This window comes from Oncorhynchus keta, chromosome 2 (genome assembly GCF_023373465.1).
Source record: "Oncorhynchus keta strain PuntledgeMale-10-30-2019 chromosome 2, Oket_V2, whole genome shotgun sequence".
Classification (NCBI taxonomy): domain Eukaryota; kingdom Metazoa; phylum Chordata; class Actinopteri; order Salmoniformes; family Salmonidae; genus Oncorhynchus; species Oncorhynchus keta.
The window spans coordinates 2,228,649-2,255,855 of NC_068422.1; the positions used below are offsets into that span (position 1 = coordinate 2,228,649).

Below are 27,207 nucleotides of genomic sequence, written 5' to 3' on the forward strand. Positions count from 1 at the left end.
AGGAGCTATAGGAGGACAGGCTCTTTGTAGTGGCTGGAATGGAATTAATGGAACAGAATCAAACATATGGTTTCCATATGCATGATGTGTTTTATACCGTTCTATAAAATTCCATTCCAGCCATTACAATGGGCCCGTCCTCCAATAGTGCCTCCCACCAGCCTCCTCTGGCAGGTGTTGTATATTGGTGCATTTGCTATGAAATATACTATATCGGGCATCTCTTATTTACACCAATACATAACCTCACAATCCCCCCTAGTGAGCATTCTGTCTAAGAGACCTCTCCTACAGTTAGTGTTGCCAGATTGGGCAGTTTTCAAAATCGACATTTAAGCTCCTTTTAGTAGAATTTAGTGGGATTTTCGCTCAGATTAATCTGAAAAGTGTCATAAAAATCTGCCAACACAATGCAGTTAGATGATGTTCCCTCAGCCAATCGGCGACATGAAATTTCCCACATGACTGGTTTAATTATTTAATAGCTGACGAGTTGACTGTTGGTTTAATTATTTAATAGCTGACGAGTTGACTGTTGGTTTAATTATTTAATAGCTGGCGAGTTGACTGTTGTTTTAATTATTCAATAGCTGGCGAGTTGACTGTTGGTTTAATTATTTAATAGCTGGCGAGTTGACTGTTGTTTTAATTATTTAATAGCTGGCGAGTTGACTGTTGGTTTAATTATTTAATAGCTGGCGAGTTGACTGTTGGTTTAATTATTTAATAGCTGGCGAGTTGACTGTTGGTTTAATTATTTAATAGCTGGCGAGTTGACTGTTGTTTTAATTATTTAATAGCTGGCGAGTTGACTGTTGGTTTAATTATTTAATAGCTGGCGAGTTGACTGTTGGTTTAATTATTTAATAGCTGGCGAGTTGACTGTTGGTTTAATTATTTAATAGCTGGCGAGTTGACTGTTGGTTTAATTATTTAATAGCTGGCGAGTTGACTGTTGGTTTAATTATTTAATAGCTGGCGAGTTGACTGTTGGTTTAATTATTTAATAGCTGGCGAGTTGACTGTTGGTTTAATTATTTAATAGCTGACGAGTTGACTGTTGGTTTAATTATTTAATAGCTGGCGAGTTGACTGTTGGTTTAATTATTTAATAGCTGACGAGTTGACTGTTGGTTTAATTATTTAATAGCTGACGAGTTGACTGTTGGTTTAATTATTTAATAGCTGACGAGTTGACTGTTGGTTTAATTATTTAATAGCTGGCGAGTTGACTGTTGTTTTAATTATTTAATAGCTGACGAGTTGACTGTTGTTTTAATTATTTAATAGCTGGCGAGTTGACTGTTGTTTTAATTATTTAATAGCTGGCGAGTTGACTGTTGGTTTCATTATTTAATAGCTGACAAGTTGACTGTTATTTTAATTATTTAATAGCTGACGAGTTGACTGTTATTTTAATTATTTAATAGCTGACGAGTTGACTGTTGGTTTAATTATTTAATAGCTGGCGAGTTGACTGTTGGTTTAATTATTTCATAGCTGACGAGTTGACTGTTGGTTTAATTATTTAATAGCTGACGAGTTGACTGTTGGTTTAATTATTTAATAGCTGGCGAGTTGACTGTTGGTTTCATTATTTAATAGCTGACAAGTTGACTGTTATTTTAATTATTTAATAGCTGACGAGTTGACTGTTATTTTAATTATTTAATAGCTGACGAGTTGACTGTTGGTTTAATTATTTAATAGCTGACGAGTTGACTGTTGGTTTAATTATTTAATAGCTGACGAGTTGACTGTTGGTTTAATTATTTAATAGCTGACGAGTTGACTGTTGGTTTAATTATTTAATAGCTGACGAGTTGACTGTTGTTTTAATTATTCAATAGCTGGCGAGTTGACTGTTGGTTTAATTATTTAATAGCTGGCGAGTTGACTGTTGGTTTAATTATTCAATAGCTGGCGAGTTGACTGTTGGTTTAATTATTTAATAGCTGGCGAGTTGACTGTTGGTTTAATTATTTAATAGCTGACGAGTTGACTGTTGGTTTAATTATTTCACCACTCTTTATTCGCCAAAAGTATGAAACCATCTGTGATAACTAGGCTGTGGAACACTGGAACAGCTGGTGAGATATGGGGCACAGACACTACTACTTAACTCACATGACTTAATGAGTTACACCTCATATATTGTAAACCTCATCCCCAGGCTAACTGCCAAAGAGCCGGCTGGTGGCCAAATCTAATAAAATGATTACTGCATAGTCTATTATGTGGTAGCAGTAGATTCATTTGGTGGAGCTGTGGAAATATTGCCTTGTCCCAGATCTGTTTTGCAAGACATCACTAACAGATCTGGGACAAGGAACTCGGAAATATAGGCTAGTACATTAACCTGAGCTCTGATGTCATCCCACCATAGCCTCGACACCAGCTGTCATAAGTTTCCATGTTAGAGAATACTGTAATGTCTTGCAATGCCAGACTACCTCACCCCAGCACAATGGAGAGCAGACACGCTGTAATCATCATACAATCTAGCAATTGATTCCCAGTCAACAGAAGCAAAACACCGGTTTCAATATGAAAAATAAACTAAGCACAGTAGTTATTCTGCAATCTATGTCTCCTTACCAACTCCCTACCCCCACTATTACATTTACCACAGCCAATGGGTTACAGCCTACAGTATGTATGAAGACAACTAGTGGGACTGGAAAAGTTCCTTTCATGCTATAAATAACTATGGAGGGAGCTCAGGGGATGTAGGAGCCCAAGGGAGCGTCTAAGAGTAGAAATGCTGATCTAGAATCAGTTTTGCCTTTTAGATCTTAATGAATAAGATTACATGGACCTGATCCCCGATCAGCACTTCTACTCTGAGACTTTTGTATTTTTATTTAACTAGGGAAGTCAGTTTAGAACAAATTCTTATTTACAATGATGGCCTACACCATCCAAACCCGGACGACACTGAGACAATTGTGCACCGCCCTATCCCAATCACGGCCAGTTGTGATACAGCCTGAAATCGAACCGGGATCTGTAGTGGCACCTCTAGCACTGAGATGCAGTGCCCTAGACACTCAGGAGCCCAAATTATACATACTGGGCCCAGCATGGTAATGGGGCTGTCAAGGCCTGGAGAGCTGGGTTGTTCTAATGAGGACTAAGGAAGTTAGATATGGCAGGTATGTCTGTTAGGGTTCACCCTCAGCTTCTCCCTCCGTCTTATGGACTGAACTGTGGTTTGATCTAGCAGTGTTCCAAGAAAGATTGAACCTTGTAGACCACAGGCTAACTGAGCTATGGTTTCAATAGTACATCAGCCTTAACGCCATATTTTGCCATTGTCCCTGCTTTTTAATGGTTATTTCAATTAATCCCATTGAATCAGGCCTGTTGAAATGACAGAATGTGGCTTTTAGGGAAGAAGAACCTTGTATTGAGGCTAACTGAACCTTGCCCTAGGCCAATAATGGCAAACTCCTGCAGGCAATTTCACTCCCAGACAGTACTACCACCTCCAGCAGGCTGTTACAAAGAGATGGAGCAGAGAAATAGCCTGGTCCCAGATGTATTGTCAAGGTAGCAGGAGTTGGCATGAGAGTGCAAATGGATTCAGGACCAGGCTGGTAGCAGGGGGAATGAAAGTTGCTAAATCAGCAGAGGCAGAAGAAAGACATTCCTATCATTCCTAAGGGACAGAGCAACATGCACACAGGAAATACCAACCTACTCTGCTGCTCCCACACAACTCACTGTCACTGGGTTCACAGACAATATATACCACATTGATTACACTGTACTGTAGATGTCACTCATGTCTGGTTGCTCATGTTAGCAGAGTTATGATTGAAACCTGAAATTTTAGATGACTTTTTCCCCAGACACAGATTAAACCTAATGCTAATTAGTTTTTTAGTCAAGGACTAAAATTAAGAAGGTGGTGTCTGTGAAACCCCCTTTACTGTACGGGCCTATTTTGTAAGGGCAAGCCTGCTCAGTGGTCTGATAACTAAATAAGAAGCATCGGATCATAATGTTTGCATCATATGATAGCTCGCTCTCCAGTAATGTTTGTCTCACATGATATAAATCATCCTTTTATAATGACTTGAAATGAGAGAGACAGTGCTGCTGCCCCTGTGAATGAAGATAAAGACAGGGAAACACCCTCCTACACGATGGCTATGGAACTTTTGAACTTCAGGTAATGCATTTCCCAACAGACTATTTTCAAATAGCTACAAGACAATGACTTGAGTAAGTGACAAATAAGCCACATTTAGAAAAAGATCCACCTCAATGCGACTTCCCTTGTTAAATAAAGAACCGTCTGGTTGTGTAGTCTGTAAAACTGTCAGACAGAGGTGATGGGAGGTGAGTTGAGTCACGGACATATTCATTTTCTTACTTGCATCCATTGCTCTGTATATGCATTATTTGAGTGTGGTTACATTTCTCCAGCCCCATCACAGGTGTTTACCAAAACAAGTGGCAGGTCGAATCACAGATTGCCCCTTTAAAAGTTGTCATCATGACCTTATTTAACTTGTTCAGTGAATTTACATGAATATCTATTAGACTACTTTTCTGAGTGTTTGAGAATTCTTAATAGAAGAATATCCCATTTAATTTGGAATCAAAGACTCCCTGCTGTGACTGAAGAGATTCATGCCCCCTGTAGTGCTATTGTGCACTGCAAGTCCCCCTGCTATTGTGCTGAATTAACTGTGTGATGACCCATTTCAACAGGGAATAAAATAGACTACAGTCTCTACCTTTGCAAAAACTGTTCTATGTGTGGGTGTTCTGTGTGTGTGTTGGTTGTGTGTGCCTGAGTGTGTGTGTATGTAACGGATGTGAAACGGCTAGCTAGTTAGCGGTGCGCACTAAATAGCGTTTCAATCGGTGACGTCACTTGCTCTGAGACCTTGAAGTAGTGGTTCCCCTTGCTCTGCAAGGGCCGCGGCTTTTGTGGAGCGATGGGTAACGATGCTTCGTGGGTGACTGTTGTTGATGTGTGCAGAGAGTCCCTGGTTCGAGCCCGGGTATGGGCGAGGGGACGGTCTAAAGTTATACTGTTATATCCACATAATTGTCCTCCCTCATGATGCCATTTATTTTGTGAAGTGCACCAGTCCCTCCTGCAGCACAACATGATGCTGCCACCCCCATGTTTCAAGGTTGGGATGGTGTTCTTAGCCTGCAAGCCTCCCCCATTTTCCTCCAAACTTAACATTGGTCATTATGGCCAAACAGTTATATTTTTGTTTCATCAGACCAGAGAACATTTCTCCAAAAAGTACAATCTTTGTCCCCATGTGCAGTTGCAAAATGTAGTCTGCTGAGCAGCCTTTTAGGTTATGTCGATATTGGACTCGTTTTACTGTGGCTATAGATACTTTTGTACCTGTTTCCTCCAGCATCTTCACAAGGTTCTTTGCTGTTGTTCTGGGATTGATTTGCACTTTTTGCACCAAAGTACGTTCATGTCTAGGAGACAGAACGCTTCTCCTTCCTGAGCGGTATGACGGCTGCCTGGTCCCATGGTGTTTATACTTGCGTACTATTGTTTGTACAGATGAACGTGGTACCTCCAGGCATTTGGAAATTGCTCCCAAGGATGAACCAGACTTGTGGAGGTCGACAATTTTTTTTCTGAGGTCTTGGCTGATTTCTTTTGATTTTCCCACGATGTCAAGCAAAGAGGCACTGAGTTTGAAGGTAGGCCTTGAAATACATCCACAGGTACACCTCCGATTGACTCAAATGATGTCAAATTTTCCAATCTTTTTAAAGGCAGTCAACTTAGTGTATGTAAACTTCTGACCCACTGGACTTGTGATACAGTGAATTATAAGTGAAATAATCTGTCTGTAAACAATTGTTGGAAAAATTACTTGTGTCATGAAAAAAGTAGATGTCCTAACCGACTTGCCAGTTTTGGCCAAAACTAAAACTGTAGTTAACAAGAGACTTGTGGATTGGTTGAAAAACAAGTTTTAATGACTCCAACCTAAGTGTATGTAAACTTCCAACTTCAACTGTACCTATGTGAGAGTGGTTTCTCGGCCCTCACTAGCATGAAAGCTAAATACAGGCACAGACTGTGTGTGGAAAAGATTTAAGAAAGACTCTGTCCAATACAACATTACAGAGTTATGTGCATCCTTTCACCCTTGTCATTAGTCTGTGGTGAGTTATTCACAATTTTTGATGAACAAATAAGGTTTTATATGTAAGATGGTTAAATAAAGAGCAAAATTATTGATTATTATATTATTATTCATGCCCTGGTCCTATAAGAGCTCTTTGTCACTTCCCATGAGCCAGGTTGTGACAAAAACTCACAAATTCTAATGTTTACTAAATGTATCATAGTCTGTGTGTGTGTGGCAGGCTTATAAAAAATATTTAAGGGTGCGCTGATCCTGGTGCTAGAGGGCAGCTGGAGGTTGAATGTTTGAAGGGGTACAGGACTATAAAAAGTTTGGTAACCATCGACATAGGTGAACCTGCAGAAGAATCATTAACGGGTTGTCAGCCGCCAGCGCGGGGCTGTGCTCCAAAAACAATACCCTGCTGTGGGCTGGGTAGGGGGGCTCATGCCCCCCACCTCTCCCTTCCATCGGTGCAGGCTTCTTGGCCTGGAGGGTGACTTCCGGTCCCACCGAGCTCGGTTCCCCGCATCTCCATGTCCCCTATGTTGTGCCCGACCGGCTACACACCCCCTTTCCCCGTTAGGCCACATGGTGCACCTTTGGGCAGGTGAGTCGGCCACGTCTGAAGGGGATCTGGGGTTGCCAGTGAACCGGGTCTTCCCGCCTCCGTATCCAACATCAAGAGCTTGGATCTCGGCCAGGACCCTTGCGCTGCTCCGGGTACCTAGCCAACCGCTCTGCGCCCCGGCGGGGGATTGAGGTTTCCCCTCCCGTCGATTCAGCAGCGGCGGCGCACCCGGACCCTTTCATTTCAACCTCAAACATTTTTGCTCCGTGAACTGGGGTCTCTCGCTCTGGCGAATGGGGGAAAGGACAAACTAAAGGGTGTGCAATGCGTAGGCCCACTGAGAGGACATTCTGAACCTTGTTTGAGTCCAGTAGGTCACATGACCAAGGAGCTATTGAAATTAGAACGTGGGTGGACGTTCTGAACCTTGTTTGATGTCAGTAGGTCACATGACCAAGGAGATATTGAAATGTTACATTTTGAAAAATTCATGTAAAACTTAGTGAGATGAAAATGGACAAGCTAAAAGGTGTGCAATATGTAGTCAGTGGACATTCTTAACCTTGTTAGAGTCAAGAAGGTCACATGACCAAGGAGCTTCTGAAATTCAAAGTAAAAGAAGTGTGTACTTTGTTTAAACTCCCTAACTAATTAAACTAGGACTACAAAAAGCTGCTCACATTTACACATCTTTATTAGCTTTGGAAAGCGAATGAATGTCCAAATCATTAAAATACGATTACATTTAATTGGAGTCTGTGGCTCAAGTGGTTTGAAAGCACGAATATCCAAGCTGAAACTGTCTTTAACTCAATTGACTACCTATACTAGTTTTTCAGCAAATAATATGACTGAGATTCAGGTAAATTGTTAATGTATATGCTGATTCCGTTAAAGCAAATTCCACTCTTATTTTGTTCAAGAAAAGTACATGTTTAAGATAGTCAAGATTCGATTTGCCCTGAATAGAATATACAACTTTGCACGGTGTTGGAGATAAAACGAAAACATTAGCCTACAATGTTTCTAGTGCAAACAGACATTAGCCTCCTTAAATGTTACATTACATCGTTTTCACTGCAATCAGCTGGATAGATACATTGTTGTCATAAGCCTAATTGGAAGCTTTATGAATACAATATTGTGTCTTTGAACTTTATACAACAGTAATACAAAAGTAGCCTAATAAAGCACATTTTCAGATCTGAATCTTTTTTCCTTTCCAGGGGATTGACTCGTGAGAAATTGGTTTAGAACAACAGTCAAATAGCCTCTTCCCCGATCCCCGTCAACTCACACGGTCACACACACGGGACAGGGACAGGACAGAATGTGTCTGTCAATAAACCTCTTCCCAAACCCCAGGCTAGGTTACATCAGCAGTGTTGGCCTAATTACAGGCTATGGAGACTGGAGAGGCTAGGTAATAAATTATGACCAAATAAGAACATCTAAAGAGTTAAAACAGAGATTTGAGTTGCAGTCTGGCAGATGTTTACAGTGGCGCGCCCCTTCTTTCAAAGCAGGTTACATTTTTGTTGTTGTCGCCTGTTTTGCATGTTATTTTGTTATGAATACGTGTCACATCAGTTTGCAAACAATGTAAACAAATATTTTACAAATCATTGATTGAATAAAGCTGCATACAAAAATGGTCTCTTTTGCTTTTCTTGAGTTTCCACCTCGCTCAGTGCTTTCTGTGGTGGTGTGGCAACCAGTGTAGGGGTTGGTAATGTTCTCTAGTCGAGCCATTATTGACTCATTGGGACACTATGTCACTACAAAATCTACTGGGAGGGCTCTAAAATTCAAGCCTCTTGGGTGCTGCCATAGAGTTACATTAGAAGTGCCCATCCAAGGCTCAAAGTCATGCCACAGATACAATTATGTCAAATCATGTTACATCTACCATAGCTTTGATTGTACTGATCATGTCAACATCATACTTTCAAAATCTTAGCTAGCAGGCTAGACAAGCAGTCAGCTTCATGAATCATTTCGACAATCTACTGGCAAATTCTTTTCATATGAAAATAAATTATATTTAAAAAAAACCTTCCTGGGCTCATTGGCCATAAACATTATACAATTATAAATTCAACAAAGTGGTTTGGTAGGAATCAGTGGCTAAATGCAAGCGTTGCAAAGCAGTCACTAGCATGCTATTCAGTGGTGTGGGTGTTTGGTCCAAGTCGCTGTTTATTATCTATGCAGTCACTTTACCCCTACCTACATGTACATATTACCTCAACTAACCTGTATCCCCCCACATTGACCATTGACTCGATACCGGTACCCCCTGTATATAGCCTCGTTATTGTGATTTTATTGTTGCACTTTTATTTTTGGACTTTATTTTATTTAGTACATCTTTTTCTTAAAACTTCATTGTTGGTTAAGGGCTTGTAAGTAGGCATTTCACGGTAAGGTCTACTACACCTGTTGTTTTCAGCGCATGTGACAAATCAAATTTGATTTGATTGAACTTACAGTGTACTATATATACAACGCACACTTGCCAGCTAGCTAACGTTATATGTAGAATCAAATGGACATGTAACGCTGTATGGGCTCTACTGTAAGCAGCGTAGCTATGTGGTCCACTGTGTATTGCTGTCAACAAGTAACGTGTGTGTGTGAATAACCTCTCTTAATGAAAGGAAGAATGGATTACGATCACATCCCTGCTTTCCTCCTGGAGCCCTCTGGTGCCCATCTGAAGAGGCTGCCAGGGTTGCAAGGACCATTCAGGAGGGAGAGTGTACAGGTGTAGTCCGAGTGCTGAAGCCACGACAAGTGAAGGCGAAGAAATGGCTTGTGTGGTAGCCAGAGAGGGTGACCCAGATGATAGCCGACTGGTGGACAGTGAGAGTGCCATCCAGTTCGGCAAATACGGTGGTCAAACCTTCAAGTGGCTGCTAAGCCACGATGTCGGCTATGCCTTCATGGTCTTGGCTTCTCACCAGCAAGAGCGGGAGATGGGGGACACAGACATGTCTCCTGAAATGGCCAACAAGGACCAGTTTGACTGGTACTCTTTTCCTTAAGTAGTTGTCATTTCTTAAAAAATGACAAACATGAAATCAGTCAATCGCAATACAATTTATAAAATGTTCCCAACCATCTGGAGAGGTATACTAACTTGATTCCTGAGGTCCAGAAGGTAGTGGAGGAACGCAGGGAACGGGATTGGACCTTGACCTGACCAGGAGGACTCGCGCCTTGTTGGCTTTGGGAACCAAAGACAAGGAGAGGAAGAGGTATAGTGACCTTACATTCTAACTACCATTGTTAAGATCTCTTTAAGCCACTTTTTGGCCTGTTTGGGACTTGTTTTTTCCCTTTATCTCAATACAGCTACAAGGCCTGGTTCAGGAAATACCAAGTAAATCCGGGCACCTCAATGGTCCACTTCAAGGTCGATGTCCAGCGCAGGGACACAGCCACAGAAAAAGCCTTCCTCATCTTTTTGTGGAATGATATGTTTACTGTAGCTTGTCTTGTCTTGCAACCATTCCAACCTGGATATCAGTCTGCATCACTTTGCTTGGCCTATACCTTGCTTGTAGATGTCTGCCCACTATATATCTGTCGTTTGTAGCTTTTAAATGTAGATTGTGTTTAACCTAGATTCCTCATCTCTACCAACACTGATCAAAACTAAACCAAAATGCATTGGCTGTCAACAGGCTGTTAACATGTTTTGAAGCTGAAGCTCTATTCTAATTTGAATTATTTCACTTATTTCTCTGAAATATTTTGTGAGACTAACTCCTGTGTTCCTGTAGCAGTTCCTACTGCTCCCACTCCCACCGCCCCCCTGCTGTGCTATCTCCTACTGCCCCTCCTCAGCTCCGGTCAACCTCCCAGCCAACAGCTCAACCAGTGCAGCCTGCTGCTGATGCTCAGGTAAACGTCTCATCTCACCTATGATTTGGCTATTTCATTTCACTTTTGGTTGTGTGGGGATGGAAAAGCAATGTATTGATTCTCTGCTCTGTTGCAGGTGCTTCTCCCTGAGGGATGGAAGTAGACTCTCCCAAAGGAGCAGCAAGAGTGGGTCAGTCAGGCCATTTTCACAAGGGACAAGCAGCTCAAATGTGTCCTGAAAACCCAGCTCGAGTTGTGGTACTCCCCTCCTTTGCCTCCTAACATCAGCCAACTTCCTCCGTCCGTTCTGCCTCTGGATGCCCTACCGCCTTTGGGCCTTTAAGTTTGTTAGCACCCAGCCACAGTGCAAGCGTCAATAGCTCACAGGCTGTGGGGTGTACAAGACGGTCTGGAGGGAGCTTGACGTGGATGACTGGTATTATATGGGGACAGAATACCTGGAGTGCCGCATCAGTAAGAGGAAGTTAGCAGGATGCTCGCTGGATGTCTTGTTCCAACTAGAGGACTTCAAGGCCAGAGTCACCTCCCCCTTTGGGTCCATCCTGAAGATGGATTCAACCAAGAAGGTGATTTAAGATGTTTTGACCAGAAATAATACTAGTCAGAGACAATCAAATGAATAATACATTATTATTACTTATTTTATAAGGACTTAATAAATGTATTCTAGTCATGAAACTTAGTGTCCACTCACTAACGTGACTGTGTGTTTGTCTGTCTTGTCTATCTGTTTGACGGCCCTCAGGTGACCAAGAAACTAGCTGGGGCAGCACACGGGACAGCAGCGTGGGCCACAAACGTGGGCAATGAGTATGGCTAGGTGCTCTTTACTACGGTCCTCACTGACAGCGAAGGAGGGGGCCTGCTCGACATGGCAGCTGGCCTCCAGCAGCACTACAAGTAGAGCTGGAGTGGCACCTCCTAAGCTGCTCTATGTCGACCAGGACTGATGGGAAAGGGGAAGATGGCAGCCAGTGGGATGAGCTCATCGTCTGGCTGGATGTGTGGCACCTCATCCGTCGTTTTGCTCGGCGAGTGACCACAGAGAGCCATCCTCTGTAGGCTCTCTTTTTGCAGCAGCCAACCTCCTGCATATTGGTGTAGAGTGTAGGTGTGAAGCGCCTACGGGAGGCCAAGCGAGGGGAACTCAAGGAGAGCCAAAGTACACTGGTATGTATTTATAAATTATATAATTATACACACACACTAAAACATGTGCAGTTCTGTTTATGTACAACTCTCTTTTTTGTTGTCTCTCTGTTTATTCAGGGGAACTCATTGGGGTCGAGTATCTCTTCTCCCAGACCGATGGTGACCAGAAGCTGGAGTCCAACCTCGGTAAGGACCCGGATGTCCCAGACGGGACACCTGATTCTCTGATCCTCTACGCAGACGACACCCTTCTGTATACTTTTGGCCCTTCTTTGGACACTATGTTAACTAACCTCCAGATGAGCTTCAATGCCATACAACTCTCCTTCCGTGGCCTCCAATTGCTCTTAAATGCAATTGCTAAATGCTAACTCTCCTTCCAGACTCACATTAAGCATCTCCAATCCAAAATTAAATCTAGAATCAGCTTCTTTTTTCACAAGAAAGCATCCTTCACTCATGCTGCCAAACATACCCTTGTAAAACTGACCATCCTACCGATCCTCGACTTCGGCGATGTCATCTAGAAAATAGCCTGGAGACTCATATCTCCCTCACTAGCTTTAAGCACCAGCTGTCAGAGCAGCTCACAGATCACTGCACCTGTACTTTGCACCCCAGTATCTCTACTTGCACATTCATCTTCTGCACATCTATCACTCCAGTGTTTACTTGGTATATTGTAATAATTTCGCCACTATGGCCCATTTACTGCCTTACCTCCCTAATCTTACCTCATTTGCACACACTGTATTATTGACTGTAAGTTTGTTTATTTCATGTTTAACTCTGTTGTTGTATGTGTCGAATTGCTTTGCTTTATCTTGGCCAGATCGCATTTGTAAATGAGAACTTGCTCTTAACTAGCCTACCTGGTTAAATAAAGGTTGAAATAAAACATGTATTTGAGGGAGGAGAGAGAGAGAGAGGAGGACGACCTGGGAGGCTTGAGGAGGAGGATGACCCCACCATCTCCTTGCACGTGCTCAATGACAGTCTCCTGTCACGTTCTGACCTTGATTTCCTTTGTTTTGTCGTTATTTAGTATGGTCAGGGCGTGAGCTGGGGAGGGCAGTCTGTTTTTTTTTTCTATGATTTCTGGATTTCTATGTTTCAGCCTAGTATGGTTCTCAATCAGAGTCAGGTGTCATTTCTTGTCTCTGATTGAGAATCATACTTAGGTAGCCTGGGTTTCACTGTTTGTTTGTGGGTGATTGTCTATGTCTAGTTGCATGTTAGCACTATGTTTCATTAGCAGTCACGTTCGTTTGTTGTTTTGTTAGCTTGTTCAGTTTAGGTCGTGTTTTTCATCATTCAATAAAAGGAATGCATTCATACCACGCTGCGCTTTGGTCCCCTTCACACGGCAATCGTGACAGTCTCCCACCAGTCTCTCCACTCCACCGCCCACTGAGCCCACTCAACCCATCCCAGGTACCTGTCATCACAACCCCTGATGACACTACTGAGGAGGTGGACACTGCACCCGCTGCCAGTCAGGACACAGAGGATGACTGCCTTTCCACATCCTAAACGGCTCACATTGCTTAAGTTTCCTTTCTTCCTGACTAGTAATCCAACCCTTCCCCATGACTCTTCTATTTCCAGGAGTACATAGGACCTGATGGGGTGGATACCAGCATGTGGTCCTCCTGGCCAAGAGTCTGGTGAGGCTGCTGGAGGGGCCATGGCTCTCTAATAGGCACATAGAGGAGATCATGGCTCTCTGGGGAAATCTTCCAGAGAGAGACAAGGCGGCAGTCTCCTACCCCGAGACGTTCCGGGACCGAGTCCTGCAGGGGCGCTTCAACAATTCAAAGACCTCAACTGTGAAGGGGGAAGAGAGTTTGAAGCAGTACGTACTGCACATTGTTCTAAACTCACTACACACATAAAGACATGAGTGTATTTCTCATTAACGTGATGTTCCCTTTTGTTCATTAATCTACCTTCAGCTCCCTGCTTGGGCATGGCTGTGGACCTGCTCAGTGGCTCAACACCAGCAGGACAGTGGAGGCCATTTTTGTTGAGCTGTGCCACAAACATCCTGAGGGAAAGATGGTGCTTGGAAACCAGATCAGCAGGTGGGCTGCCATCCTGGGGGACTACAGGAGGAGTCAGGCCCCTTCCACGCTGCAGTCAGGAGCACATCACCGCTGCCAGAGGACAGAACGGGGCAGGCTACACAGTGTGGCAGAACAGCCACTAGTCAGCCACTGCCACCTCTACCGCCACCCAGTCTGCCTATCACCTCCCTCCCTACAACTCCAGTCTCCCAAGACCTGCCCTCGACCTCCACTCCTCTTCCCCCTCCTGCTGGTGGACCCAAGGTCTCCAGGACCACCAAATGGAGGAGGAGGTGGAATCTGGGACTAGAGTCAGAGCATAAGCCAAACTTCTGAAATTGGACACAGTATGTATGGTACTGTGCCACTACCTCTGGCAACCAAACTGTGGAGGAGTGGCTGGCACTCATGAGGTCCCAGCATGGTGCCAGGGCCAGTAAACTCTGACTGGTGTGTACATTTTAAAGTCGTTTTTCTACATATGTTATTTCTCGTTTATTTATTTTTTTACAACATTCATTGTTACACTCTTGTACATTTATCTCATTTTAAATCACCTTAACTTGTACAGTAGGTGTAGGGGACATCATGCTGGGTTGGTGCACACATGACATTCCCTGTGAAATAAATAATTCAATGCAAGCCATTTTTCTCCCTTGAAATTCATTTTTATTTGTCATACACTCTTTAATGTTCAACAAATAAAAAGACAAGTAAATCAGTCAATTGTCTTAGTCAATAAACACACTGTTTACAGAGTTGTAACACACAACAAAAAAATACAGTCAGGTTCTACTCAGAGATTTGAGATGACCAGCAGATACTACAGGTGACAGCAGGGAGTCTACACCCCCAGCCCCAGTGATGCCCACTAATCTCCGATCGGTTGCTGCACATCTTCACTTGTTGCAGTTTGGGAGAGTCTCAGGGAGAGTCTCAGTTTCCCCAAGATCTATTACTCAAGATGAATAGAGGTTTCAATAGGCTTTGGGACTATCATCAATGCAGTCGATAACTCTACAGACCGTAAACAAAGAAGGTAACATGTTTTAACATTAGTTTCTATATATCGGAATATTTGTTATCCACGCTTTCAGTGTATCGACTAATGCTTTATTTTGGTTATCACAGCTACATAGGCTGGATAAGGCAGCTCAACACCTTGAGGAGGAGGAAAGTGCAAAAGGCCCAACTGGAGTGTGACAGAATAAAAATGCACCTGAGGGAAAGAGAGGAGAGAGCCCAACGGCGTGTTGGAAAACACAAGGACCCACCTCCACACCTGACATGTAGCCGTCCATGGCAGCCTCCAGTTCTGAAAACACAAGGACCCACCTCCACACCTGACATGTAGCCGTCCATGGCAGCCTCCAGTTCTGAAAACACAAGGACCCACCTCCACACCTGACATGTAGCCGTCCATGGCAGCCTCCAGTTCTGAAAACACAAGGACCCACCTCCACACCTGACATGTGGCCGTCCATGGCAGCCTCCAGTTCTGAAAACACAAGGACCCACCTCCACACCTGACATGTAGCCGTCCATGGCAGCCTCCAGTTCTGAAAACACAAGGACCCACCTCCACACCTGACATGTAGCCGTCCATGGCAGCCTCCAGTTCTGAAAACACAAGGACCCACCTCCACACCTGACATGTAGCCGTCCATGGCAGCCTCCAGTTCTGAAAACACAAGGACCCACCTCCACACCTGACATGTGGCCGTCCATGGCAGCCTCCAGTTCTGAAAACACAAGGACCCACCTCCACACCTGACATGTAGCCGTCCATGGCGGCCTCCAGTTCTGAACAGGCAATTCCCCAATGGAGAGGTCTTTATTTATTTTTTATGATATATTTTTTTATTCCATAAATGTAGTTAAATCTTACAAAAATAAACAAGTCAAACAATAAATAATCAATACAATGAAAAGAAAAACAATAAATTACCCCAAAAATGTTAAAATAACATGTAACAATCATGTTTAAATATAGCAATATACTGTGTTCATTAAGACACTAATGCCTGTTTGTCCTTCTGTAGACAAGAAACAGATACCAGCTCCAACCGGGTTGTCCCCCCTCCCCTCCCTCACACCTGAAATTCAGCCGTCCATGTTTGCCCCCAGTTCTGAACAGACTCCCCCCCCCAAAGGTGAGTTCTCTTAAATTCACATTTGTGTGTTTGACTATAGCAATTTCCCTTTGTGTAATGTGTTATAATAAGCCACTACCTGTGTGTCCCTCTGTAGACAAGAACCTGAAGCCAGCTCCATCCAGAAACAACAAGGGAGCTCAGAGGACAGCTAAGCGGCACCTACCAACAAGCAAACCCCCTAATGCTAGAATTGCTGCCTCATCCACCCTCGTAAAAGGCCTCCCCCTTGCCAGGTCCACAGATTTGAGGAGGAGAGATACAAAGGCTGGTAATGGACCTGTGAGGAAGAAGAGGTTACCTGTTGCTTTCCCCTGCAAGATATGTGGCAAGCCTAAAAGAAAATAATTTGGCCACAGCCAGTACAGGGGAGAGCACTTCTGTGAGGCAGCAGGGGGAGGCAAAACTGCTGAACAAGGAACTTAAACGTTAGCTTTTTTTATATGGCACATATTGCACTTTTACTTTCTTCTCCAACACTGTGTTTTTGCATTATTTAAACCAAATTGAACATTTCCTTATTTATTTGAGACTAAATTGATTTTATTTATATATTAAGTTAAATTAAGTGTTCATTGTTCATTCAGTATTGTTGTAATTGTAATTTATTACAAATATTTATATAAAAAAAATAATTAAAAAAAAAAAATAATAAAAATACAAATCGGCCGATTAATCAGTATCGGCCTTTTTTGGTCCTCCAAAAATCGGTACCGGCGTTGAAAAAAATCATAATCGGCCGACCTCTAATTGTTTTATGTCTGGTTTGATTTAGTGTGTATGATGACCTTTTGCATGCATGTGTATATGTGTGCGCGTGTGAAAGAGCGAGATGGTGTGGTTCTTGCCGGGACCAGATTCAGATGACAGTACTCTTCAATGACAGTTATCTACAAATTCCCTCCCATCCTACCACTGACCCCTCCCTTGGTGAGTGGTCTCTACAGTCTTCTACTTCACTATGGCCTCACTGTCCCACCCTAGCGTCAGCCCTCTCGATCCCTGTGACCCGCTACCCTGTTTCTCATGGAGTCCTATGAACATCCGGTGATGATTTTAGCATGTAAATCTTGGTGGGGCAAACTCAACAAAATGTTTTAGATGCATGCCAGCAAAGCCATTACACAACACTAAACAATACATCATTGCACTATAACGGTGACAAATGGTGCCCACAAACTGTTTTTGGCTTACATAAAGCTATCTCAACAGCAGAGCCTTCTTCTCTGCACCATGAAGTGAATCCTTACCACTGCTACACATGGCTATCAGCGGAGCCTGGTCTAGCAGCGAAACAGTTCATTCAGGCTAATTTACTGCCTTTAAAAAAAACATAACTAATATGGCTGACTTGCTTAAACAAATGTGGTTTCTACTGACATTTGAGATGTACAAACTATGGCATAAGGGGATGATGAGCGGATAAGAGGCAATCCGTAATTTTGATTAAGATAATGAGTGAGCTAGGGCAGACGTAGTCAATAACTATTTGTTTAGCACTTTTGAACTGTACAGCGACAGAATTCAATATGGGCCGTTCTTACAGTATTCTCCCAGTACAACAACACGGAACCGTAGGACACATGAAAGGGGAACACAGTGCACTCTGAAAATATTCAGACCCCTTGACTTTTTCCACATTTTATGTTACAGCCTTTTTCTAAAATGGACTAAAACATTTTTCTCCCCCTCAATCTACACACAATACTCCATAACGACAAAGCAAAAACAGGTTTTTAGAGATGTTTATGTAAAAATAACTATCATGAAATATCACATTTATATTGGTATTGAGCCTTTACTCAGTACTTTGTTGAAGCACCTTTGGCAGGGATTACAGCCTTGAGTCTTCTTGGGTATGACGCTAAAAGCTTGGAACATGTATTTGGGGAGTTTCTCCCATTCTTCTCTGCAGATCCTCTCAAGCTCTGTCAGGCTGGATGGGGAGCGTTGCTGCACAGCGACTTTCAGGTCTCTCCAGAGATGTATGTTCTGGTTCAAGTCCAGCCTCTGGCTGGGCCACTCAAGGACATTCAGAGACTTGTCCCAAAGCTACTCCTGTGCTGTCTTGGCTGTGTGCTTAGGGTCGTTGTCCTGTTGGAGGGTGAACCTTCGCCCCAATCTGAGATCCTGAGCCCTCTGGAGCAGGTTTTCATCAAGGACATCTCTGTAATTTGCTCCATTCAACTTTGACTCGATCCTGACTAGTCTCCCATTCTCTGCCACTGAAAAACATTCCACAGCATGCTGCCGCCACTACCATGATTCACCGTAGGGATGGTGTCAGGATTCAACCAGATGTGACACTTGGTATTCAGGCCAAAGAGTTCAATCTTACTTTCATCAGACCAAAGAATCTTGTTTCCTATGATCTGAGAGTCCTTTAGGTGTTTTTTGGCAAACTCCAAGTTGCCTGGTATGTGCCTTTTACTGAGGAGTGGCTTCCATTTGACTACTACCATAAATGCCTGATTGGTGGAGTGCTGCAGAGATGGTTGTCCTTCTGGAAGGTTCTCCCATCTCCACAGAGGAACTCAGGAGCTAGCATTCTCAGAAGTCCCCTACGTAATCATTACTTATAATACATCTCTACACTTAGCAAAAGAGTACCATCTGCACTGCTATTTTAGTTCATCTCAATCTCATAATATTGATTTCAAATTCTCTCATCATTGACTTCATGTACCTGTTTCGGTATTTTGAGGGTTTTCTGTATATTTGTCTAATGTTGGTGGGGAATATTATTCTGTTTTAATGTTACTCCTGAATCACTATGATAAATAAAAGAGAGTTATTCTTGTGTATTTTTAACCGAGCTGAGATTTATTTTGAAGTGCAAAGTGTTGGAATACAGTTGAAATCAGTCATTGACACAGACATGGTGATGTAGCAGCAAGCTCGGAATGCTTGTAGACTGTTATTCAAGTACTATTTTACTGTGTGACTTTCACCTTTACTTGAGTCATTTTCTATTTAGGTATCTTTACTTTCACTCAAGTATGATATCCTTCTTCTGACACCGCCTAGTATATAGCTCCTGGATGGCAGGAAGCTTGGCCCCAGTGACGTACTGGCTCTGTCAGTGACCATCGGTTTCTTGGTCACCACCCTGACCAAGGCCTTTCTCCCCCGTTTGCTCAGTTGGAGGCCACTGTGTTCTTGGGTACCTTCAATGCAGCAGAAATGTTTTGGTATCCTTCCCCAGATCTGTCTCAGAGCTCTTTGGACAATTCCTTCAACCTCATCATGGCTTGGTTTTTGCTCTGACATGCACTGTCAACTGTGGGACCTTATATAGACAGGTGTGTGCCTTTCCAAGTCATGTCCAGTCAAATAATTTTGTCCCTTTCCCCCTCATAACTTAGCCTACTGTTTATTTTTTATAAATTAGCAAAGATTTCTAAAAAACGTTTTTGATTTGTCATTATGGGGAAATATTATTTATTCCATTTTAGAATAAGGCTTTAATGTAACAAAATTTGGAAAACGTCAAGTGGTCTGAATACTTTTCCGAAGGGACTGTACACATCTCAATGGCATATTATATAATTTATGCAGCAGCATACAATACATTTTTGGACTCACCTTGTGCTATGCTCACTTGAACAGGAAGGTGGTGCTGCAGTCCTTGTGGGCACATTTTGTCAAAATGTTGTCATCAAACTCTGGCATTCTCTGGATTGATGGTGCTTTCAAGACAACTGGGAACTCTGGGGGAAAAACAAGATTGAATCATGATGTCAGTGTTCTTCAGGTCAGAGCTCTAGAAAGAGGACCGAGTTCCCGACATGGAATTCTGAGTTGGATGACCGTTCAAAACGGGTTTTCCCAGTCGGAGCTCAGCTCTTTAAAAAACATCTGAGTTCGCAGTTGTGTTGAACTCACTGAAGTCTGAGATTACCAATTTCCAGTTGTTTTGTACACGGCAAAAGTCATGCTGGTTTGGCACCATGGCCAATGTTTTTTAGCCAGCTAACTATAAATTATTACCGCCCTTTATTATACATTATTAGCTAGCGACAGGAATTGTTTTCAAGAACATCGATGACTGAAACTCACCTTAATTCAACTAAATAAACAACTGTGTTCCGAAATCCGCGATGAAATAAAGCTAACGTTACCTTTACGATGATCTTTTCCACAAGTACTCAGTAGCCTGTCAAAGCTATATCCTGAAGAAGCCTGAAGTTTAACTTTGTGGTGAGTCATTACGCCCTAACAACAGACGTTTTAGTATTGTAGCGACCCGCACAGACAGCCATGTGTTCGGCTATTAGTGGGTTGTGTTGTACTTACCAGTACCAAGTGTTCGCGGGGTCCGACATGCCAAGCACGGGAATGCCTGGAATGTTCTGATGCCGGGCACCCTGGTGGTTGGCGGAGTGGCGTGGAGGGTGGTTTGGGCAGGGGGATGGAGCATTGGAGGCTAAGACCAAGTTTGGCCATTGTTCTCTCTATTACGTTTGGCCTTCACAAGAGAAGGTCACGGTTGGTTTGTAGGGTACCTTTCAGTTATTTGGCGTGGGCTACGGCCAAACAGTAGCCTGTGTTAAATTGGGTTAATAGACCGTCAATTCGTTAACTCAATCCTCTGTCTGGACAATTGTTCCTTTATGATCTAGCCAGGTCATTACAGTATTAACACAAAACAAATTATATTGAGCTAGCTCTTATTTCATTCATACAGTGGCTTAAGATAGGAAAAATGCCAAGGGGGTGAATACTATTTTGTTGCCTTACAGACTAGAATTAAATCAATTAATTATAATTCACCCCCCAAAGTCTATACTTTGTATAGCCACCTTATGCAGCAATTACAGCTGCAAGTCTCTTGCGGTGTCTCTATAAGCTTGGCACATCTTGCCACTGGGATTTTTTACCCATTCTTAAAGGAAAAACTGCTCCAACTCCTTCAAGTGGATGGGTTCTGCTGGTGTACAGCAATCTTTAAATCATACCACAGATTCTCAATTGGATTGAGGTCTGGGCTTTGACTAGGCCATTCCAAGACATTTAAACATTTCCCTTTAAACCACTTGAGTGTTGCTTTGGCAGTATGCTTAGGGTATGCTTAGGATCATTGCTCAATTGTAGTCTCATCTGACCAGAGTATCATCTTCCATACGTTTTGGGAGTTTCCCACATGCCTTTTAGCGAACACCAAACTTGTTTGCTTATTTTTTTCTGGCCACTCTTCCATAAAGCCCAGCTCTGTGGAGTGTAAAGCTTAAAGTGGTCCTATGGACAGACACTCTAATCTCCACTGTGGAGCTTTGCAGCTCCTTCAGGGTTATCTTGGATTTCTTTGTTGCCTCTGATTAATGCCCTCCTTGCTCGGTCTGAGAGTTTTGGTGGGCGGACCTCTCTTGGCAGGTTTGTTGTGGTGCCATATTCTTTCCATTTTGAAATAATGGATTTAATGGTGCTCCGTGGGCTGTTCAAAGTTTTGGACATTTTTTAACTCAATCCTAATCTGTACTTCTCCACAACTTTGTCCCTGAGCTGTTTGGAGAGCTCCATGGTCCTCACAGTGCCACTTGCTTAGTGGTGTTGCAGACTCTGGGGCCTTACAGAACAGTGTGTGTGATATAATATATATATATATATATATATATATATATATATATATACTGAGATCATGTGACACTTAAATAGATTGCACACAGGTGGACTTTAACTAATTATGTGACTTTTGAAGGTAATTGGTTGCAACATATCTTATTTAGGAGCTTCATAGCAAAGGGAGTGAATACATATGCACGCACCACTTTTTTGTTATTTATTTTTTAGAATTTTTTGAAACAAGTAATTTTTTTCATTTCACTTCACCAATTTGGACAATTTTTTGTATGTCCATTACATGAAATCCCCCCCAAAATCTATTTAAATTACAGGTTGTAATGCAACAAAATAGGAAAAATGCCACGGGGGGGGGGGGTGAATACTTTTGAAAGGCACTGTATGTACAGTTGAAGTTTTCATACACCTTAGCCAAATACATTTAAACTCAGTTTTTCCACAATTCCTGACATTTAATCCTAGTAAAAATTCCCTGTCTCAGGTCAGTGAGGATCACCACTTTATTTTAAGAATGTGAAATGTCAGAATAGAGTGATTTATTTCAGCTTCTATTTCTTTCATCACATTCCCAGTGGGTCAGCAATTTACATACACTCAATTAGAATTTGGTTGCATTGCCTTTAAATAGTTTAACTTAGGTCAAATGTTTCGGGTAGCCTTCCACAAGCTTCACACAATAAGTTGGGTGAATTTTGGCCCATTCCTCCTGACAGAGCTGGTGTAACGGAGTCAGGTTTGTAGGCCTTCTTGCTCACACATGCTTTTTCAGTTTTTCAGTTCTTCCCACACATTTTCTATAGGATTGAGGTCAGGGCTTTGTGATGACCACTCCAATACCTTAACTTTGCTGTCCTGAAGCCATTTTGCCACATCTATGGAAGTATGCTTGGGGTCATTGTCCATTTGGAAAACTCATTTGCGACCAAGCTTTAACTTCCTGACTGATGCCTTGAGATGTTGCATAAATATATCCACATAATTGTCCTCCCTCATGATGCCATCTATTTTGTGAAGTGCACTTGTCCCTCCTTAAGCAAAATCATGATGCTGCCACCCCTGTGCTTCACGATTGGGATGGTGTTCTTCTGCTTGCAAGCCTCCCCCTTTTTCCTCCAAACATAAAGATGGTCATTATGGCCAAACAGTTCTATTTTTGTTTCATCAGACCAGAGGATATTTCTCCAAAAAGTACAATCTTTGTCCCCATTTGCAGTTGCAAACCAGTCTGGCTTTTTTATGGGGGCTTTGGAGCAGTGGCTTCTTCCTTGCTGAGCAGCCTTTCAGGTTATGTCGATATAGGACTCGTTTTACTGTGGATATAGATACTTTTGTACCGGTCTCCTCCAGCATCTTCACAAGGTCCTTTGCTACTGTTCTGGGATTGATTTGCACTTTTCACACCAAAGTACGTTCATCTCTAGGAGACAGAACAAGTCTCCTTCCTGAGTTGGTATGACGGCTGCGTGGTCCCATGGTGTTTATACTTGCATACTATTGTTTGTACAGATGAACATGGTACCTAAAGGCATTTGGAAATTGATTCCAAGGATGAACCAGACTTGTGGTCTACAATTGTTTTTGAGGTCTTTGCTGATTTCTTTTGATTTTCTCATGATGTCAAGCAAAGAGTCACTGGGTTTGAAGGTAGGCCTTGAAATACATCCACAGGTACACCTCCAATTGATTCAAATGTCAATTAGCCTATCAGAAGCTTCTAAAGCCATTACATTTTCTGGAATTTTCCAAGCTGTTTAAAGGCACATTCAACTTAGTGTATGTAAAGTTCTGACCCACTGGAATTGTGATACTGTGAATTATAAGTGAAATAATCTGTCTGTAAACAATTGTTGGAAAAATTGTGTCATGCACAAAGTAGATGTTCTAACCGACTTGCCAAAACTATAGTTTGTTAACAAGAAATGTGTGGGGTGGTTGAAGAACGAGTTTTAATGACTCCAACCTAAGTGTATGTAAATTTAAGACTGTACATTGGACTGTCAGATTACATTGTGAAGATACAGATTTCAGTAGTGTAGGGCATGTTGGCAAACCTCAAATTTTGAAATGGAATGGTTAGTACTGGGCAGACACTGGCCAACACTAGTCAGACACTTGTCCAAGCCGACTAAATATCAGTCTAAACTGGTAAAAACAATGCACAGGATAGGATTATTCATTTTATTGGCCACACTATAAATGTCACTGGAACACAAAAGCAGTAAGCATCCAGGGTTGTTTTCAGGATGTACAAAATGGAAGCAAATGTTCAAAAACTGAGTGAAACAGCAACTTACTAACTGGACTTTCATTTTCTATTGTTAAAAGTTTAGCTATGGTGTGCTCTAATGAACACAACCCTGCTGTTAATTGTGAACTGTTAGATTAGTCACTACACTGTCAGACAAGGGGTAGACTACTTTAGTTTTGCCAACACGCCGATAATACAATTGTAATGGGTACACAAACCATGAGTCTTACAGAAGGTTCAAAAGAGCAGACCTTTGTGTGTGTATTGCCTAGCAATAGGCAAATATTTTCAGATCTCTGGGACCCAATAATCAAGTATTAAATGCAGGTGAGTGATTGATTAGTTTGTGTTTCTGCTCTTTTCCATTGATCATCGACTTGTAATTTCTTTGAGTCATCATGGAAAATAGTTATGGGAAAACTTTAACGAATGCTTTTCTTTTTTTGTATATTTCTGTTAAAGTACACGGTACAATAATGTATTATATTCACATTAACCCTTCTCTCCATACATGATACATGGGTTTGAAGACTGTGGTGCGACATGCTGTGTCCCAAATGGCACCGCATTAATCCTTAGTGCATTACATTGGACCAGGGCCCGTAAGGCAATGGTTAAAAGTAGTGCACTATGTAGGGAATAGGATGTCATTTGGGACACAAGCATAGTTCTCAGTGCACATCCATACACACTTTCGTGTTACAACTGCTAGAGAAACATCACAGACGGACACCATTTTATGAACTCTACCTTGTGCAACATCACAGATCATTTTTAGTTCAAATAGAAATGTAAGGTGTGGAACAGATCTGTCATGTTAGACTTGATTGGGTAATCGGGTCAGATCTATTCCATGTCATTCTGTCAGATTCTTCCATCCGTTCTCGAGGACAGATGGGACATCTAGATAAAGATGGAATTCTCAGTCAGGGAAACAGCGCTACTGTCCACCCCACGGCAGTTCTTGTTTTGTTAACAAACCGGAGGTGAGGAGCGTTGTAATTATTATTTTTTTTTAAATATAAAAAAATCCTAACTTCTTTGTTGTTGTAATATCGCAAACAGATGTGGCTGATTCACCGTCAAGGAATCCAGCTTTAAGGGAATGTATGGAAGTGTGTGTCTAGCTTCGGTCTTAGGCCTCCGCTAAAGAGCGAAGCCTGGGCATCCAAGGCTAATGTCAAATGAATATGTCACTCATTGATTCATTTCATCTGGGGCAGCCCTTCAAGTAAAATGCGGTAAATATAATGAACATAGTCCCTCAAAAGTCACAATTTTGCACAAATAATCTTTCATTGAATCTAAAAATAGTCCAAATATAAAATGAAATTATAATAATTAGCAGTCCCTCTCAAAGCCTGGCATGACAGTCTACAGTCCCCCTATTAGACAAAGACAATAACCCAGACAGCCAGTCAGGCACACAATTTAACACTTGACTTGCTCACATGATATCCTTCTCCCACTTAAGAGCAATTTGATTAATGAATATGTCAAATCGCCGTCATTTCCACTTTTAGCACAGAGAGAAGAGACACACTAACCATCAGGGCCAGGTGGTCTTCATTCCCTTTAGTCAGCATCCATGACCTGACTAGTTGGTGGGGGGAGGAAAAATATATCATCTTTCCTTTACATTTTCCACTTCCTCCCACAAACCAAAGTGCAAAGGGTCAAGCAGCAGCTTCCGCCACACACTGGGAAGCACTTGACACGTAAAGTCATTATCTGTGTCAATCAGAAAGACAATTCCTTTAAGCAGAGTGGTATAAGAGACCCCCCCCCTCCTCCCTCCCCAATAGCCTCCCTCTGATGGAGAAGTCTAACAGGGTCCTCCATCTTGGTGGTATGGTGGAGTGGAGCTGGCAGGGCTGTAGTGGGTGGGGGTTCCATAGTCCAGCCTTTCTCTCAATTAAGGGTGCGCTGCTGATCCAAAATGGAACCAGTTTCCCCAATGGACTCATTTCCTACCGACCCTTCTTTAGGAGTTTGGAGTTTCCCTGGAAAAGGCAAGAGGAAGAACAGTGTTAAGTTACACACCTTCCTACTATCGAGTTGGTATTTTGGCATTTTATTAGGATCACCATAAGCTTTTGCTAAAGCAGTAACTGCTCTTCCTGTGGTCCACAGAAAACATGATAATACAGATCATTAATAGACAACAGCTCAAGGACAGAACTACAATTTTTTGGGGTGCAGCGACACTCCCCATCCAACCTGACAGAGCTTGAAAGGATCTGCAGAGAAACATTTGAGAAACTCTCCAAATACAGGTGTGCCAAGCTTATAGCATCATATCCAAGAAGACTTGATGCTGTAATCACTGCCAAAGGCACTTCAAAGTACTGAGTAGTGTCTGAATTATTTTTTTTATTTGTATAAATTTGCAAACATTTCCCCCAAAAAGTTTTTTGCCTTCTCATTATGGGGTTGTGTGTGTAGATTGAAGGGAACAAATATTTAATACATTTTAGAATAAAGCCGTAACGTATCAAAATATGGAAAAAAGTCAAGGGGTCTGAATACTTTCCAGAATGCACCGCAATACTCTAAGCTTTCTTGAATTTATTCTGGATTTGGGGACTGTGAAAAGACCCCTAGTGGCATATCTGGTGGTGTAAGTATGTGTCAGCTGTGTGTAAGATGACAATGCAAACAATTTGGGATTTAACATATTAATATTTCTTATAAAAATAAGTGATGCAATCAGTCTCTCAACTCTTAGCCAAGAAAGACTGGCATGCATAGTATTTATATAAGCCCTCTGAAGAGCAAGACGTGCTGCTCTGTTCTGGGCCATTTGCAGCTTAATTAAGTAGAACTAGAGCCTGCAGAACTTGCTTTTAGGAGTGTGGTGCCAAAAAGCAGAGCTTCTCTTTATTACGGACAGACATCTCCCCATCTTTACATCGATTGAATCCGTTTTGACCATGACAATTCACAATCTAAGGTTAAGTCAATTAAATTTAGTCTCCTCAACTTGTTCAACAGCCACACCTTTCATTACCGGATTCAGCTGAGGTCTAGAATATAAGGAATGATATGTCCCAAATACAATGATCTTAGTTTTAGAGATGTTCAGGACCAGTTTATTACTGGCCACCCATTCCAAAACAGACTGCAACTCTTGTTAAGGGTTTCCACTCATGAGTGGTGCAGCGGTCTAAGGCACTGCATCACGGTGCTTGAGGCATCACTACAGATCCGGGTTTGATCCTGCGCTGTGTTGCAGCTGGCCGTGACCGGGAGAGACACAATTGGCCCAGCGTTGTATGGGTTGGGATGTCCTTGTCCCATTGTGCTCTAGCAACTCCTGTGGTGGCCCGGGCACATGCACACTGACACGGTCAGCAGTTGTACAGCGTTTCCTCCAACACACTGGTGCGGGCTGGCTTCCGGGTTAAGCGAGCGGTGT

At 42.4% G+C, this 27,207-nt stretch overlaps 1 protein-coding gene and 1 long non-coding RNA gene across 5 annotated transcripts in view; both read right to left on the reverse strand.

The window, feature by feature from the left end:
• Window positions 1-14,586: 14,586 nt before the first annotated feature.
• LOC118361404 (uncharacterized) lies at window positions 14,587-20,567 on the reverse strand. Of its 4 annotated transcripts, none has more exons than XR_008071067.1 (5): window positions 20,258-20,567; window positions 19,547-19,671; window positions 16,041-16,241; window positions 15,571-15,611; window positions 14,587-15,509 (listed from the first exon to the last, which is right to left on the reverse strand). It is a non-coding gene; the product is annotated as an uncharacterized LOC118361404 (long non-coding RNA). The 4 variants fall into 4 exon arrangements; XR_008071064.1 differs by having other exon boundaries at window positions 14,587-15,265; window positions 15,327-15,611; XR_008071065.1 differs by having other exon boundaries at window positions 14,587-15,611.
• Window positions 20,568-23,705: 3,138 nt separating this feature from the next.
• LOC118396697 (protein phosphatase 1 regulatory subunit 21-like) overlaps window positions 23,706-27,207 on the reverse strand; it is a 54,053-nt gene continuing 50,551 nt past the window's right edge. Inside the window, exon 22 of the mRNA XM_052470750.1 lies at window positions 23,706-25,792. Within this exon, the coding sequence (XP_052326710.1) occupies window positions 25,760-25,792 (33 nt within the window). The 3' untranslated portion in view covers window positions 23,706-25,759. The remainder of the gene's footprint in view (window positions 25,793-27,207) is intronic.